Below are 16,363 nucleotides of genomic sequence, written 5' to 3'. Positions count from 1 at the left end.
ACATTTGTAAATATTGGCTGTTACTATTTACTAGGTTTTGGAAGAAGGCAATTATTGCGTTTTTAAACTGTTTTGGATTTAATTGGGTTATGTCAGAGGAATTGGAGTACTTGTCGCTCCGTTTCTCGCTGATGTCCTCCTGCACAAACACTTAATGCACCGAAGTAATGATGGCCAGAGTTTTGCCTTTTCTCCCTCTCTCCTCATCTAACTCTTGTAAAGTTGGTGAGAAATTAAGTTGGTTTCCTCATACTGCTTACTCATCTGCTGAGGCCTACATCACCCTTTGTACATGATCAAACTGGAACGAAGTGGGGCAGGGTTAGTGTTAAATAATATTCCCTGGGAGTGCACTCCCTTTCTTTTATAGCTCCATTTTGGTTTTCCGTCCTTTCCCTGACTCAGTCATGTTTATTGCAATGTTTCAGAAGAGCAAATTATTTTCTCTCTTGAAATATGAACAATATCTTTTAAAAGAAACTCCTCTGTAAAGGAATTATTTCTTCTCCCTTCATACAACTACTTCATTTTACTACCTATAAGATAATGACACAATGCATCATTTTTTTTGCACTCTCATCCGATTAACATGTTTATGCTTGATTTTTACACCACTGTGGATCAAGTGGGAAGTTACAACTTCTGATTTGGGGATCTCTGTGAGGCTGATGGTGGTGTTGGTGCTTTTTGGTCACATCTCCTCTGCTAACAGTGGGTCCTGCAACGACCAGGGCAGACACTAAACTGTCACCTTAGGGCAATGCTCAAGTTAGCTGGTGATAACTGCTGCTACTTTTTTGCAGTTTTTGAGTTTCCGTCAACATTTCTGACATGTTCTCTTGCGTTGCTTAAAAATGAACAAGAGGCAGAAAGTATATGATGGAGCATTTTCTTCCTGCAGAGAGATCATTGCAAAGGGACTTGCTGATGTGGCAGGTGTCTGGAATACCTGGGTTTCCTGTGCTGAGCTGTTGCAGTATTTCTGGTTCTTGCCTGTCCTGTAGCTGTAGGTTGAATTCTTACAGTTCTGGTTGGAGGAGGACTTTGGTACTAGAGAATTGCAATGCACTGCTATGAGGCTGGATGTAAAATAACCTCTGTTTGCAGTCCTCTTTTATTGAATCATTCAAGTTCTTTACCTTACAAGTTTTGTATTATTAATAGACTTAGACGGTGACGGAGCGGATATGCAGACTCTTGCTGTCCTAGCTTTGCTGCTCTGGTGATTTCTCTGCTTTTTACATCAATGGGAAAAGGAAAGAAGGGAAAATAATTGATATTTGAGCTGCTGGGTGACTGCAGGGAGCGCAGCAGGCCTGCGGGAGTGGAGGAAGAAGCGGTTTATGTGGCTAATCTGACCAGCTGGGGCTCTGTTTCTTACCTGGTTTGTGAATGGATAGCATTAAGAAAGAGAGTTTAGAATGCAGAGGGTTGTGTTTCTACAGGGCTTTCAACCGACAAACTATTCACTGTTCTGTGCCTCCGTTCCAGGAAGCTCCGAGCCACGCTGGATGAGTACACCACCCGCGTGGGGCAGCAGGCCATCGTTCTGTGCATCTCACCCTCCAAACCCAATCCTGTCTTTAAAGTATTCGGTGCTGCACCTTTGGAGAACGTGGTAGGTGTCTCTAGAAAAAGCTGTGTGATAAATTGCTCACCTCTGCAGATCTCATTCTGTTCACGGCAGCCTCGCAAGCCTGGCAGTGATCTGAAGGTCGTGTTTAAAACCCTGGAAACAGGAGTTCAGGCTGTGTGGACACAAGGGTAGCACTGAGGTCTTGTCTTCACTGCATGAATGGTTGCCTAAGACATCTCACCAGGGCTAAATATCCTGGATTAAAAATAAGAGGGAGCAGGTAGAGATGATATATTTGAACTCGGCTCAACTGTCAGTGCTTGCACCTTGTTGCGGACCAGACGGTAAATGAAGCAGATCCTGACCGTGATAAGTCTTGCTTCAGAACTTTTCTTTTAATCCAGTAAATACTGCCACTTGCCAGTGTTACTGGATATTTCATCATCAGCTCTTCAATGCAGCCACGTCTTTGGGGCCAGTGGGTATTTTTTCTTGCCAGCTGTGGTGTTGTTTGCTCCTGCTGTTCTGCAGCACCTTGGGGAAGGTGGCTGGCCCTGCGTCCTTGCCCTCTCCTCTCCTGGTGCTCCTTACCTTGTTTACCTGAGCTTAACGATTCCCCACAGGTACGCAAGTACAAGAGCATGATTCTGGAAGACCTGGAGTCGGCACTAGCAGAGCACGCTCCTGCGCCTCAGGAGGTTAACTCAGAGTTACCGCCCCTCACCATCGATGGCATTCCCGTCTCAGTGGACAAGATGACCCAGGTAAGCAGCCAGACGTGGCAGAACCACAGAGAGATTTGTCATCTTGCAGTCACGTTCTGTTATTTTGCAGTGGAGCTTATGCCTGAATCTCCAGGGGACGCATTTGATCTCCTCTTTCCCGTGGGACTGTAACAGCTCAGATAGTTGTTAGATGTGAAGCTTTGTTATTGGTGCTTATTTTCTACGTGAAACAGTAGAAATGCTGGTAAGAACTAGAGCTCGGGGTGCTGGGAGCGTGCCCCTTTGAGCTGTTTTTGTCACCTTCCATAAACTATGAACAGGGAAGATATTTATTCTGCACTTGGCAGTAATTTTTAGGCACTGAGGCCAGGAAGGTCGCTTGTGGAGTACCATTGTGACTTAGGCTCCTTGGACCTTCCTTGTGTGATGTACTTTGTTCCCTCCTCTGTTTTCTGCTGTGGATTGGAGCAGAGGGGAGTTTGCCAATGGTTTCACTTCAAATCAGACCCTGAGGGAGATACTTCTCATGGAGACAGGGAGTCATCTGCCCTTGGCATGTGGGGGACTCCCTTTGCTGGCCTCCTTATTGCTAGGAGAAAGTGGAGGGGACCCTCCAGAGAAGCTTCTTTGGTGTGGGAGGAATTGTCTGGAGGGAAAATCTCCTTCCCCTGGGGTTCAGGACCTGAATGCAGGCAAATGTGTTTTGCAGGAGGCTCTGGATACACTCAGTGTGATGCACCACAACAAATTTTAAATGTTGAAAGCCGGTTTCTTCTGAGGGAGTAGCCAAATGGAAAGGTTGGAGGCTTTGGGCAACATACATAGAGGTGTTGTAGTAGAGCAAAGATGTGGGGATTTCCTCTGTGTTCTGCAGCAAGATCACGTTCTGGTCAAAACACTATTTTCATTACTTAGGTGGAATGAGACAAGCTCACGCTTCTAATAAAATTTTACAAAGAAATCTACTGTGCCTTGGCTGATAACAGATCACGTTCGTAATCCGTGACAGTGTAGGACAAAACTTAGTTGCTAGATTTTTTTTTAAGCCACTGGGAAAGGTGGTATCTGCAAGAGCTGTCCACAGGCAGGTTTTGTTTTGTGTCATTAACAGTTTCCCATGGAAATGGCAAAGTAAGAAATGGAAACATTTTACTTTTAAAATAAAATGAGAGACCACCAAAAGATCACAGGGATGTAGCTCTGAGTTCATCTATATTGGCAAACAAAATGCTTGTGTTTATCTGACTTTATGGCCTCATCACTGTAGTAATTAAGCTGAGTAACAGCAAGAAAAGTGCCATGGGCTTGCAACAAGGAGAAGGAGACGTCCGTTTGCTCTGGCAGAGGGAGGCCGTCCTAGCGTGGGGCGAGTAGTGAAGCTGGAGTTGCCCGTACCCACAGCACGTGGGTCTGAGGAAGGGGCAAAGACAATGAGCTGCTGCTGGTGGGGTGCTGGGCGGAAACGAGAGAGAAGGGAGTGTGGGTGAATGAGATCAGGAGGGGAGGTTGTTGCAATCCGGTAACACATCTGAAAACCTTCCCCAATTTGCAGTGCGCAGGATATGTGCGCATATAAAAGGGCCAATAAAAAGATCTATCAACTGTTTGGCTGTTAATGTTGCACGTGTTGTCCAAACAGCAGTAAAAGTGACAAGCTCTCACTTCAGCAAAGGCCTCGGCTGGATTTATAACGCATATTGTTTATTTTTTGTGATAGAGCTGGAAATTAAATATTTTAACATCAAAGGCTGCTTGAGTGTTTTCTGCTTCTATTTTATGGATAAAATACTAATATCCATAGAAATCTGTGGATAAATACCAATACTTTTCATGTGAAGCTAAAAATAAGGTTGGCGCTTTTTTTTTTTTTTTTTTTTCCAAACACGATGTGGCCTTGGTCTTCAGGAAACCTCGCACAAAGATTTGGCCGAGCCCAGTTGCCCCTGGGGTTTGATTGCTCTGCATTTCCACGTGTGAAGCAGCTCTCCAGTCCGAGGCACTAGCTGCTGGCAGGGCTTTCTTTTTTTTTTTTCACCCCATGTGCAACACTCCTGTGTTCCCAGGCTTTTTGTGGCTCTGTTAAATGAGAAATGGTTTTTCTTCTCCGTGTTCTGCGGGGCCTTCACTCAGCAAGTGTGCAAACTGCTGATGCAACAGCGTAGCAACGTAGAGCTTCTTATTTCAAGTCTTCTTGTGCTGCATTATGGTAAAATGAGTATCTTGTTAGGAGTAGCCCTCGTCTTTTTAGTACAATGTGGTAACTCAAAACAGCTTTGTGAAGTTTTCTCCTGAGCTGCGGATGGAGTCCATGCTCTTTGTGGCCATTGCTGTCCTGGTTAGCTCAGCTGCTGTGGTGTGCCTGCGTGTTGTGGGCACCCAGTGCTGTGCTGCCTCAGTTTCCCCACGTATCCTACAGCAATGATGTTTTGTAAAGGTCTTTAAAAACTTTTTTGAGATCCTTGAATGGCTGGAGGCCACTTGAGGACAGAGCACTAGAATTAATGGACAGGACTGCAGACTCCTGGGTGGATTTTCACAACCCAGAAGGTCTTTCTCTTTGCAAAATTTTCAAGGAGTAAGATGTTGCGTGTGGTGCTTGGGAGATGATTTTATTGCTGAAAGCATCCAGCTACTATATAGTTCTTGCCAAACTTGTGGGCAAACTTTAAATAGAAACAAAACACGGATATACTGAATGCAGAATCACAGAATCGTCAAGCTTGGAAAAGACCTCGAAGATCATCTAGTCCATCCAACAATGGGGCCACCGTGCTGTCTTTTCTTTTTTTTTACCACAACTGCAATTTGAAATACATTGGTTTGAGAGAGTGGATGATAACTCTGATTCCTACATTGCTGCAACCAGTTGCACTGCTAGAGGTGCCATTGGGTTTTTTTGTAGGAACCTTGATTCCCAGAGCTGCCAGTGTAGTTCTTTGTATTTGCTAACAAGAAATGAGATTTTTTTCAACTACGTTGCACAAAGCCCTATGGAAAACTGAAATATTTATAAAAATAAATTGGGCAGTGCAATTAAGAGGTGTGTCACAGGGAGTGGAAAAAGGAGGCCTCTGCTTTCAGCAGCTGCAGGTATCAGTGGGCAGGTGGTAGAGGCATTAGCTCCTCAACAAGGAGATGAAAATAACTCTCCTTTTAATTGCTCTGCTTCCCTGGTGGTCTTGAGGGAAATAAAGCCTTTACTAGCCTGAGCAAAGATGCTTCTATAAACTTGCGAATGGAGAGCATCACCCACCTCGGCTGTGCGGAAGAAAAATGTCTTGCAGTGGGGCTTTTACCCTGCAGCCATTACAGAGAGAAATCTCGATGTTTTATGGACTTTGACTACGTTGACACTATACGTCAGAGTTGAGTTCGCCCCTAAACTTGTTCTCAGTTGCTCGCTGATACGATTAAGGCGTGAGATTGGGTAATGCTGAGGTCAATGCTTCAGTCAGCTCTCACCGAGGTCACTAGAATTTGTTTATGTTTTTCTGAACAGGTGATTTGTCCTTTAATCTGAATTTTTTTAAACTTCATATGCCCTTGTGATTTGCAGTCTTCTTATACAAGCCAACAAAGCTTATCTGGGCCTCTCAAAAGCCACCCTGATGTCTGTTTGCATACTGCCCTGCAAACAGCTTTAGCGCAACCAGCAGATATCTTTATGTACGTGACCGTTTGTACGTAGGAGAAGCCAAGCACCCAAAGATGGTAACTAAACTCAGTTTGTGGCTGTCGCATCCTCTCCACAGAGGAGCAGGGATGATCTTGCAGTGCTTGGGCCCCGTCACCTGGTGTGAGGTTTGCTGGTGTTCCCTTCTGGTCCACGTCAGAGGTGTGGTACGGGGACAGCCTGAATTTCTGCTCTCCCAGCAGGTTATTGGAGCATCCTTGTTTTGCAGTGGGGGCTCCCCAGAGGTGGGAATCGGGTTCCCTGTGCAGCTGAGCTCCAGTCCTGGACTGTTGTTCCAGCAGCGGGAAGGGTGGCGAGTCCTGCGAGGTACTGGATGCAGGGGTGGGTGTATACTTTGAACTGTCACGCAGGCAGCTGCCTGCTTTTACAGAATTTAAGCTCAGAGCTTGCCTCGTGCCTCGTTTCCAGCAAGAACGAGCGGCCGGGTCCAGCGCTCAGATCTCCAAACTCTGCTCAGAGGTGGTGATCCCGAGAGGGACAGCCTGGTCCCCTGGTGTGCCCCTCCGAAACCTTAAAACTCCTCACTCACTCATCCTTTATGATTTGAGCGTGGTTTCAGGGTGGAAGAGAAGAAAGGTTTGCATAAAGAGTAAATCCAGCCTACGGGGAGACCTACAGCACCTCCTGCTTTTCGCACTGATGACCAGGCTGTTAATTTTGGGTCGGATTCCTGTGGCCGGGCATGAACTAATGCATCTGCTGAGTGCTGTTACTTCTTGCTGAGGACATCCAGGCTGACCTCGTGCCTCGTCTTTGCCATGATGAATTTATGACAGCGGCAACCCCGCTTTCATCCTGCTTGCCAGAAAGAACCTGGCAGTGAGACCTTAGAGAGTTCAGTCAGGGCCATGTGGGTTTTCATAGCAGGAAATTCGTGGTGACAGCTTGCTTGCTGCCTTGACAGATACCTGGCTTTTTAATCTGAATGTTTCAACATTAATTTTAGACTTAAAGAACATTTCATCTAAAATTGGCTGTTGCAAGAAAAAGGGCCAGTGAGCAAAATACCTGGGTGCTTTGCTGCAATTGCTGCTTTGCCCACTTCCATACTGGGGAGCAGCCAAGGTCCTGCATGGACTTGACTTGGTTTTTCCCAAGTGCTACTTTTTGGAGATCTTGAGGCTGAGCTGTGGGGACAAGTAGAAAATTCCCAGCATGGGTTTTGTTCCCTTCTAGAAACCACTTTCCTTAGCAGGGCAGAAACATTAAGCATTGCTGGGTGCTCCACACGCAGGACAGCTTGTTCCCAGCACTGGAGTGCAGTTGTCTGCGCTTTGGGCTGAGGGAAATGGTAGAATCAGGATTAGCTCACTCCCGCTAAGACTTGAGCTTAATGTTAAAACTTAAGATGCTCAGTCTGTGTACTAAAGGGTGTCAAAGAAATATTTCTTATAGTTTCTCTCAAACCCTCCATACTAGAGATTATATGAACCCTTTCCATAGCTGGAGTGTGTTGCTGTCTTTTTTCTTTATTCCCCCCCCCCCTTTTTTTTTTCTTTTTTTAATCCAAGATTGGATTTTCAGCTGGTTTGTGGATGGATGGAGTCAGCAGAACCGTGGCTCCTACAGATAAAGTGGTTGCACCGGTTCCTCCCAGCTGTGCCCTGAGAGATGTGGGGTCTTTGTCTTGGTGCTGTAGCCTGTGTCAGAGCCCTGTGAGCTGCCTGGGTGAGGGCTCGTTATGGCACTAATTAGAGAAGTCCTTGCACTGGAGCAGGTTGTAACACTGCTGCTGATTGTGTCTCTGGTGGATTAAAGGCAAACCCTCCTTAACAAGTGCCTTGAGTAGCTTGAGCTGCTGAACTCCCTAGGACCAGTAATTAATCCATCTGGTAACAAGGACCATGGCTTGCAGATAATGATTCTGGGAAGGAGCTTTTAACTGGTTTTGCATCAGGCAACTCAATGCCGTTAGCAGGTTTATTTAGATAAATGAGGCCTCGACCGGGGACCCTAAAGCATGTTGGGGTGACTGTTGGCCCTGCAATGGAAGGTGCCTCATGGACAGGCTTGGCCTGGCCTGGGAGAAAGGGCATCACAGTGGGGTTTTTTGTGCCTCCCTTTGTAATTCAGAGCTTCTCTGAGGTGGCTCAGGATGTCCATGGAGCGGGGGAGCTGAAATGCAGCTGCTTCTCTAAGCAGGGATCGTTCTTGTAGGGCGTGCAGCAGATAAACTATATATGGACCCACATTATACTGGATTTTTATTGCCTTTAAAGTCTATAGCCACTGCTGCAAGCTGTCTGCAATGTAGTAAATCATGCATACAAAGAAATTATTTCCCTTTTACCAAAACGCACTTCAGTTTTTCTGTTTAACTGTGGAAGCTAGGGCCCACATTACATCTTCCAGTTGGGCTCTGGCTTTGAAGAGCAGTCCTGTGTCCAAAAGAGCTGCTGCAGATCCTGGTGCATTTAGCGGTGTGCTTAGGGGCTTTAGGCTTTTTTGCAGAGATCACGGGGACAATCTGCAGTCTCCTGTTCTTCTAAAGAATTCCTCCCTTCCTCTGGCAGACTGATGTTACGGGGGACTTGAGTGCATACTCCCTATGCCAACGTGGAAAAGGCAGTTTGTAAATGAGCTATTTGCAGCTTGGAGTTATTTTCAGACTGGAACCAGGACGTCATTCGAGCAGGATCGTCGTGGCTGAGAGGAATGGACACTCCCATGGCAGAAGATCCTCTGCCAGCTGGGACCACATGGTGGCCATGGCAGCAACCGATGCTGGCCCTGGCGTGCTCTTCATGGCTGTGCCCCAGAGCCCTCCACATCCAGGCGTCTCAGGGCTCTAAGGTGGCCCAAGGACTCGCAGTGGCACTGTCAGGGCTCAAATAACTTGCTATTAAAGCTATGAAGAGATGCAGGGAGGTGTTCTTAAAATGCAGCTATTTATTTTTAAGTTAACATGGGTTTCTCTGATGTATGTGGTCATGAGCTTGCTTTCTTTTCCTGCTCTGTTTCTGCAGCTGAACCAGCCTTTTCTGGAGGCTCCAGACAGTCCCCAGCACAAAAACCAAATGTGTCGTAAAACCCCGAGTGTTATACTCTCGGTGACATATCTGTCTTGGTCGATGTGTTGGTGACTGTGTCTGCTCAATTTGCTTTGCAAGTCTGTTTTTAAGGGATTGTCTCCTGATGGTAAAGGCAGTCACTAGTTGACCAGGTTTTTTGTGGCTGCTAAGGAGAAGTAAAATCAGGTTGAAAGATGTCCCTACTCTTATAAAAGCTAAAAATAGATTCAGAAAATTAGTCCAGTGTGTGTTACGTTCTGCAGGGGTGGAGAAGTGTATGTGTGAGATTGTGTTCTTGAGCAGCTCACTGAAGCTCCATCCTCTTTGCAACATCTCCAACACATACATCAATTCACATCTGAGTTCCTGTCCCTGTGGGGACACTGAGTGTGGTTTTATTCTGCATTACTCTGATAACTTTTTTTAAAATTTTTTTTTCTTCCTGTCAGGTTGGCTAGCTCCCTTGATGGTAGTGTTTGACCATGAAGTAGGTTAATACAGTGCGTGTTTGTGCCTTATTGTTGTAACTGGCTGTGACTTAATTTTGTCTCTGCTCTTCCACATGCTACTAAGCTGAGCCCTGGGAGAAGATGGTAAAGTATATGTCCATCTTCCTTGGGCATTCAGGCCTCCTCCAGTTGATGGTTCCAACAACCATGGAAGTTAAATGTAATAACTTAGTACCATGCACCTCAAAACTACCAGAGATAGGAGTTCCTAAAAAGCTCTCAACCCTCTGATGTGGTTTGTTCCAGGCACAGCTGCGAGCTTTCATCCCTGAGATGTTGAAATATTCCACGGGTCGTGGGAAACCAGGCTGGGGCAAGGAAAGCTGCAAGCCCATCTGGTGGCCTGAGGACATTCCGTGGGCCAACGTCCGCAGCGATGTCCGCACAGAGGAACAGAAGCAGCGGGTGTGTATCTCCCATGTCTGTCTGTCTGAGACAAGTCTACACTCCAAGTACACAGGTCATTTACTGTGATCAAGGATGTGCAGTGGAGCCAGGGAAAAATGAGAACTGGATGTAATAGCGTGACCAGCAGGAGCAGGGAGGTGACAGTCCCCCTGTGCTCTGCACTGGTGAGGCCACGCCTGGAGGGTTGTGTCCAGGTTTGGGCACCTCAATCCCAGAGAGATCTGGAGGGGCTGGAGCGAGGGCAGAGGAGGGCAACGAGGCTGGGGAAGGGCTGGAGAATCAATCCTGTGAGGAGGCAGGGCAGGAGCTGGGAGTGTTGAGTGTGAGGAGGAGGAGGCTGAGGGGAGCCCTCATCCCTCTCTGCAGCTCCTGACAGGACATTGCAGAGAGGCTGGGGCTGGGCTCTGCTCCCAGGGGATCAGGGACAGGACAAGAGGGAACGGCTGGAAACTGCCACAGGGGAGGGTCAGGCTGGGCAGGAGGAGAAAATGTTTCCCAGCAAGAGTGGTCCGAGAGTGGCACAGGCTGCCCAGGGAGGGGGGAGTCCCCATCCCTGGGGGGGTTTCAGGGCCGTTGGGATGAGCTGTGGGGGATGTGGGCTAGGGGAGAACTTTGTAGAGTCGGGCTGAGGGTTGGACTCGATGATCCCGAGGGGCTTTTCCAGCCTGAAGGACTCTGGGGTTCTGTGAAATGGTCTTGGGTATCAGTTATGGCCATGGATCCTGTATGTGGGTGATGTTTCTACCAACCTGTCCCAAACACAATCAAGGAAAGCTGTCCGGGTGTGCAAGGGACAGGACTTGTGCAGGCTAACATAGGTCTGGTTGGGTGGGGAGGGCTGTGTAGTGAGGCTAGAAATGGTGCTGTGGCACTTGGTGCTTTCTTAGGTAGGGATGGTTTTCTACTTGTTGGCTCCAATCCCTTAGTTAGAATTCCTTGAAAGCTGGCAAAAGGGATTTCATCAAGAAGCTTCCCTTCCCCTCGGCCAGATGTGCTGGTTCTGCATCAGCACAGCAATGCAAGAGCTCTCCGGGGCGATTTCTGAGTCTTGGGGAACAGAGGGGATGAAGAGAAAGGAGTTAAGTATTGGGGCCTTCTGTTTTTTGAGAATTTGTTAAAAACTGCACAATAAAAGCAAACATGCAAACAGCACTGCAGTTATCCAGAAAATTTCTTGATGCTGACTGTCTGCTCCTTTTGATGCTGCTGGTAGGTGTCATGGACCCAGGCGCTGCGGACTATCGTGAAGAACTGCTACAAGCAGCATGGGCGTGAAGACCTGCTCTACGCGTTTGAGGATCAGCAGACACAGCAGCAGACTACAACCACACACAGTATAGCACACCTGGTGCCGTCACAGACAGTGGTACAAACCTTCAGTAACCCTGATGGCACCGTCTCCCTCATCCAGGTGAGTGAAACCTTCCTGCTTTTCCGTTTGCAGCATGGCTGACTCTGGATCCAGTTGCCTGTGTCAGGGAGGTGGTTCAGAGCAAACTCTTTTTGGTTTTAACTTGTCCTTCAAGAATTGGCTGAGCCCAACTGGGGGAGTTTCACTGAGGGCAAATGCCGGGGGCTGCCCTTGGGCCACAACAACCCCCAGCAGGGCTACAGGCCTGGGGAGGAGTGGCTGGAGAGCTGCCGGTCAGAGAGGGACTGGGGGGGGTGAGAATGAGCCAGAGTGTGCCCAGGGGGCCAAGGAGGGCAATGGCATCCTGGCTTGTGTCAGCACTGGCGTGGCCAGCAGGGACAGGGAAGGGATCTGAGCCCTGGGCTCGGGGAATGGGCTGCCCAGGGCAGGGGGGAGTCCCCGGGATCCCTGGAGGGGTTGAAGAGTCGGGCTGAGCCAGCGCTGAGGGATCTGGGGGAGTTGGGAACGGTCAGGGGGAGGGTCATGCTTGGGCTGGAGGAGCTGCAAGGGCTTTTCCAACTCAGGTGATTCTGAAATTTTGTTTTTAACTGTATGTCTGCCCACACCTGAAGAAGCAGTCTCATCCTCTCTCTTCCCCACTCCCATCCCTTGTTCTCCTCTTACGACAGTACAAACATTTCTGCAGCTGTTTGGTCGAGCGATTCAGGGATCTGACCTGGATTTAACAAACCCATTTATGAACAAGTACTGTTCATCGTGTGGCCACACAACGCCTGTGGTGGCAATGGGATGGAGCGAGGGGAGGAGAGGTGTTGTGACTGCCTTTCTTTAATGGCATAAAATGTCTCATCATCTACAGCATTAAGTAGTTCTGTGCCCCCTGTTCTTCATCTTACCCCTGAAGTATAACATATATATTACAAACACCAAATATATATTTACCTCCTGATGTCCCCTGCAGTAAGGATGCTCTTGCACTCTTTCTCAGAGGAGGATTCAGGGCAGAAGGGTCTGTGTTCAGGCAGTGCCTGAGTTGCTGCCATTTTCCCTGTGTTCCCTGATGGGGGGGGGGGGGGCAGGTTCTGGCAGTTCGAGATGTCCAAAATTTAAGTGCTCTCTTGAAACTTCCCAAGAGCTCCTTGTGGGTGTGGGATTTGCACTTCAATTTCCCCCGTGCCCCTGCCTCCAAACCTCCACTGCCCTCTCATACTGAACTGGCCCAGAGGTTTGTCCCATCCTGTTTTTAGTAAAGTCTCAAACATCATTTTCTGTTGGCTGTTCTTGTCTTGCAACCGTGAAGATAAAAACATAGTGTGTGAGTTTGTTTGGGTTTGTTTTGCTTTGTTGTTTTTTTTAAAAAAAAAAGGTGTTTCAGTGATTGTTACAGCTTTCTGTTCCCCCCGCCAAGGCTTGCCAAGCTGGTTCTGTTTGCTCACCTGCTAAGGTACATTCTCCCTTTGACTCGTGTTCTTTTAGGTGCTGGGCAGCTGAGATCCCATTGACTTTCTGACATTTATAAGTTTAATTCTCCTTAGGAACGAAGCTGCACACCTCCCTGCCTTTGTCTTTTCCCAGCTGTTAAATGAGGAAAAGGCGTTTTCCAAAGGCAGTGGGGTATTGAGGATGAGCTAATCTTTGCCAAGTGCCTGGAGACAAGAGACATGAACATAGGGTCTAGCACGAGGGCTGTGCAAAACTTGCTGCTGGGCCTTATCCACTCTGGAAACTGCCACAGACTAACGTGGCTCTAGTGTGTGATTTCATCCCCCAGCCCTTTGAGACAGCTCCGTATTTTCTCTGAGCTCTGAAATTACTTTTATTCTCTGTGTGTGCACAATGCTTTTTAATCTGAGAGCATCGGAGAGTCCCTTTGCCTGAATTATGCATTTTCCTGCAATAACAAACGTGTTTAACAGCATTTTGTTGACTTCCATAGGTTGGCACTGGTGCTACAGTTGCCACGCTGGCTGATGCCTCAGAGTTGCCTACCACAGTTACCGTCGCACAAGTCAATTATTCTGCAGTGACTGATGGAGAGGTAAGGGCCTGGGTCGTGTTCATGGTGCACAAAGCAGACCAGTTCTGTCTGAACTTCAGTGGAGTTAAGTATTTTCTAGAATTAAGTTATCACGAAAAACAGAGTCTTGCTTCCTCAGCCTGGGTTAACACACATGTGAACGTAAGACTGTAAAATTTTGTAGAGGAAGTGCTAAACTGTTGTCATTCACAGGACTGTACAAATGCAGTTATGGTGGAAGCCTCAGTTCTGAATTTCATACTTTTTTTTTTTTCAATATATCTCCTATAGATTATTTATTTTGTGAGATCTGCCGTAGCAGATACAGACTTACACAAGGACACGTGCATGTGTCCCTACTTCATTACTATTTCCTGTGTGCTGTGGATCCCGATGCTGGTTTGTCAGTTCAGGTTTGGGAGTGATGCCTGGGAGATTTTGAGAAAAGGATATTAGATGGCTGTGGGCAAATCCTGAAAGTCTTTGGTCACTGGTCTCCGGACAAAACGGGACTGTTCCTTTGCTGCAGCTTTTAGGGAGGTTTGCAAGTAAATCCCAGAGAGCACTGTGTAAATGCACAGTAGCGTAGAGACAACTGAAGATGCTGTGGAGTTACTATTGCATTTACTGTGAGCGTTTCTTCCACTGCTTTACAACTTGGCAAGGTTGTTTCTATCCAGAACTCAACTGGGCCATTTGGATTTTTAGATCTGAACACTCAAATTTGCATATATTTATTTTTTCCACTTTTTAAATCGAGTAATAAAGGGGGTTTTTTTGCTTGTGTTTAAGGAACATTCCTTTAAGATTATGAAAACTTTTTAATTTTCTTTTTTTTTTTTTTAAATCCTCATCACCCCCAAACCCACCTTTAAATCGGGCTGCAGGTTGCTTTCTGCCCTTTTGCACGCTGGAATTTCTGGCAGGCCAGGCTGTCTGCAGGAGTGGGAAAGTCAGGGCTGCTCTGCATGGATGGGGCTGTCACAGCGAGAGGTGGCAGCACGGAACAGCTTTGTGCTGCACCAGACCCTGTTCTCAGATCCACAGTGAAGCAGCCTGGCTCCGGGGCTGTGACCTTGAAGCACTTTGCTACTGCTTGGAGGGTTTTCAAGAACGAGTTCTGTCTCCTGAGATCTGACAGAAATTTTTCAAAGGCACAAGTAGAAATCGGGGGAACACAGGCATCTAATTCCTAACATGAACGGGACATCCCAGCAATATCTTGGACAAAATAAAGATACAAAAATAAACTTGCTTTGAGGAATGAGTGCAGTTTCTCTGCACAGATAGAGCCTCAGCCTGCTGGCAGCCTCTCTAGGGACTCTTTTGTCCTGCAGTCTCTTGCTCTATGAAGATCTGAGTTAGCTCTGAGTAAGCTGACGTGTTTATAGGACGCCGAGTAGCGTGGAGCAGGGATGCTTGCTAGGATCTCAGCAGCACAATCTTCGTGTCAGTGCAGAGAAGAACCTGGACCATCCCCACTTTTTCTCCAGGCCTTATTCCATCCCTGTTCTGACACAGATTAGGCATCCTTCCGGGGCCCTGTGTGTCACAGTAGAGACCTGCCTTATCACTCAAATGTGTGTTGCCATGTATTTGAAAAAACGTATGTCTGTTCTTGTGCACGGGTGGGAAGGGTGTCTTTCCCAGCTTGGGCTTTGGCATGGCTAACGACTTCCACAAACTCTCTCGAGATCTCTACCATCTGCATCTTCTTCCTCTCTGGGCACTCAAACCTAGTTGCATCTTTCCTAAAAGCCGTTGCCTTCTCTAAAATCAACTTCCTTTCTCCTTTTCGCAATGCTGCTTCCTCCCTGCTTTGGATCCTTCTGCCCAGGGTCAGCTCTGGGCACAGGAGAATCAAGCAGTTGAACATCAGATGGCCAGGGATGGCTAAAGAGCTACAAGTGCTAGCTCTGCCTGCACCCAAGTGCTGGAAAACCAGATTGGCAGCAGCTGAGGAGTGAGAGAGCGCGACAGCTTCTCTCTCCCTCTCCGCGCTGTGATGGGACTAACCCTTTTCTTGCCCAAAGGCAGCAAAATTTGCTTGTCCTTTTGTGGGGAGCCTTGCACCAGCTCTGCTTCTATGGATTTATTAGCTTTCTTCGTCTTAACAAATTGAGGGCTTATGTTTTCATCACCTTCTACAGCATTCTTCCTTGTGAGTCTTAGCCAGATTTTTTTGTTTTGTTTTGTTTTGGTCCAATGCGTATTTCTAGTTCACATCCTGGTGGATTTTGTGGCTGTAAACTCATTATCTCATGACCTGTGAAGTCCCAAATGGAGAAATGTGGGCAAGGTGGAAAATGAATGACTGAGACTGGGTGAAGTTTAAATAATATGAAATCTATCTATGTAAAGGTCTGAAGGAAGGGAGTTGAAAGTACCTGAAGTATATGAACAGAGTACTTTCCATCTGCCATCTTCTTTTATTAAGTATATTGCTGCAACACAAAGAAATTCCAGTTGGCTCAAACCCACCCAAGTTGACAAGTGCCGTACAAATAAATCCTGAACAGGAACATGGACTGTTCCCCCGAATGATGGGTGCAGACACATCGAAACGGTGAGGCAAGCGCAGCCCTTTTCCCTGTGGGATGTGATCCACGCTTGGGGTTCCAGCACCACAGAAATGCAGCAGCTTAATAAACTGCCCAGGCTGGCTGGCAGCGATCCGAGCACAGCAACGATCCACACCGCTCCCTTTTGTTGCAGACGTGGCTGGACAGGAGGGATTTGTGGGAGCTTGAGAGGCTCTGCAGATGTTTATGGGGTGTGCTTTCCTTGCACGTGAGAAAACAAAGGTTCTTGTTTGAACATACGGAAAACAGCAACTAAAATCGTGGACTAATTAGAGCAACTCATGGCTACTAGAGGGTTGTAAGGTCCAGCAACATTCTCAGGTGGATCCCAGGCTTCCTCCCTTTTTTTTCCTGTCTCTCAGAATCAGAGCGTGCGCAGGATTCTGCTAAGACCTCTTGAAACTATCTGGCCCTTTTGTTTTAGGAGACAGCTGTGCATTCGTGGCATAACATCCTATCCTAGGGCCTT

General features: G+C 47.3%; 1 protein-coding gene across 4 annotated transcripts in view; it reads left to right on the top strand.

Annotated features, from left to right (window-relative positions):
• The window catches only part of NRF1 (nuclear respiratory factor 1), a 75,688-nt gene that overhangs the window by 25,127 nt on the left and 34,198 nt on the right, over positions 1-16,363 (top strand). For all 4 annotated transcript variants that reach the window (XM_074903580.1, XM_074903577.1, XM_074903579.1 and 1 more), the window contains 5 exons: positions 1,492-1,618; positions 2,200-2,340; positions 9,762-9,920; positions 11,137-11,334; positions 13,232-13,333. In XM_074903580.1, the coding sequence (XP_074759681.1) occupies positions 1,492-1,618; positions 2,200-2,340; positions 9,762-9,920; positions 11,137-11,334; positions 13,232-13,333 (727 nt within the window). The remainder of the gene's footprint in view (positions 1-1,491; positions 1,619-2,199; positions 2,341-9,761; positions 9,921-11,136; positions 11,335-13,231; positions 13,334-16,363) is intronic.

Source organism: Athene noctua, chromosome 3, assembly GCF_965140245.1.
Source record: "Athene noctua chromosome 3, bAthNoc1.hap1.1, whole genome shotgun sequence".
Classification (NCBI taxonomy): Eukaryota; Metazoa; Chordata; class Aves; order Strigiformes; family Strigidae; genus Athene; species Athene noctua.
This window is presented reverse-complemented; position numbering and strand designations above follow the sequence as displayed.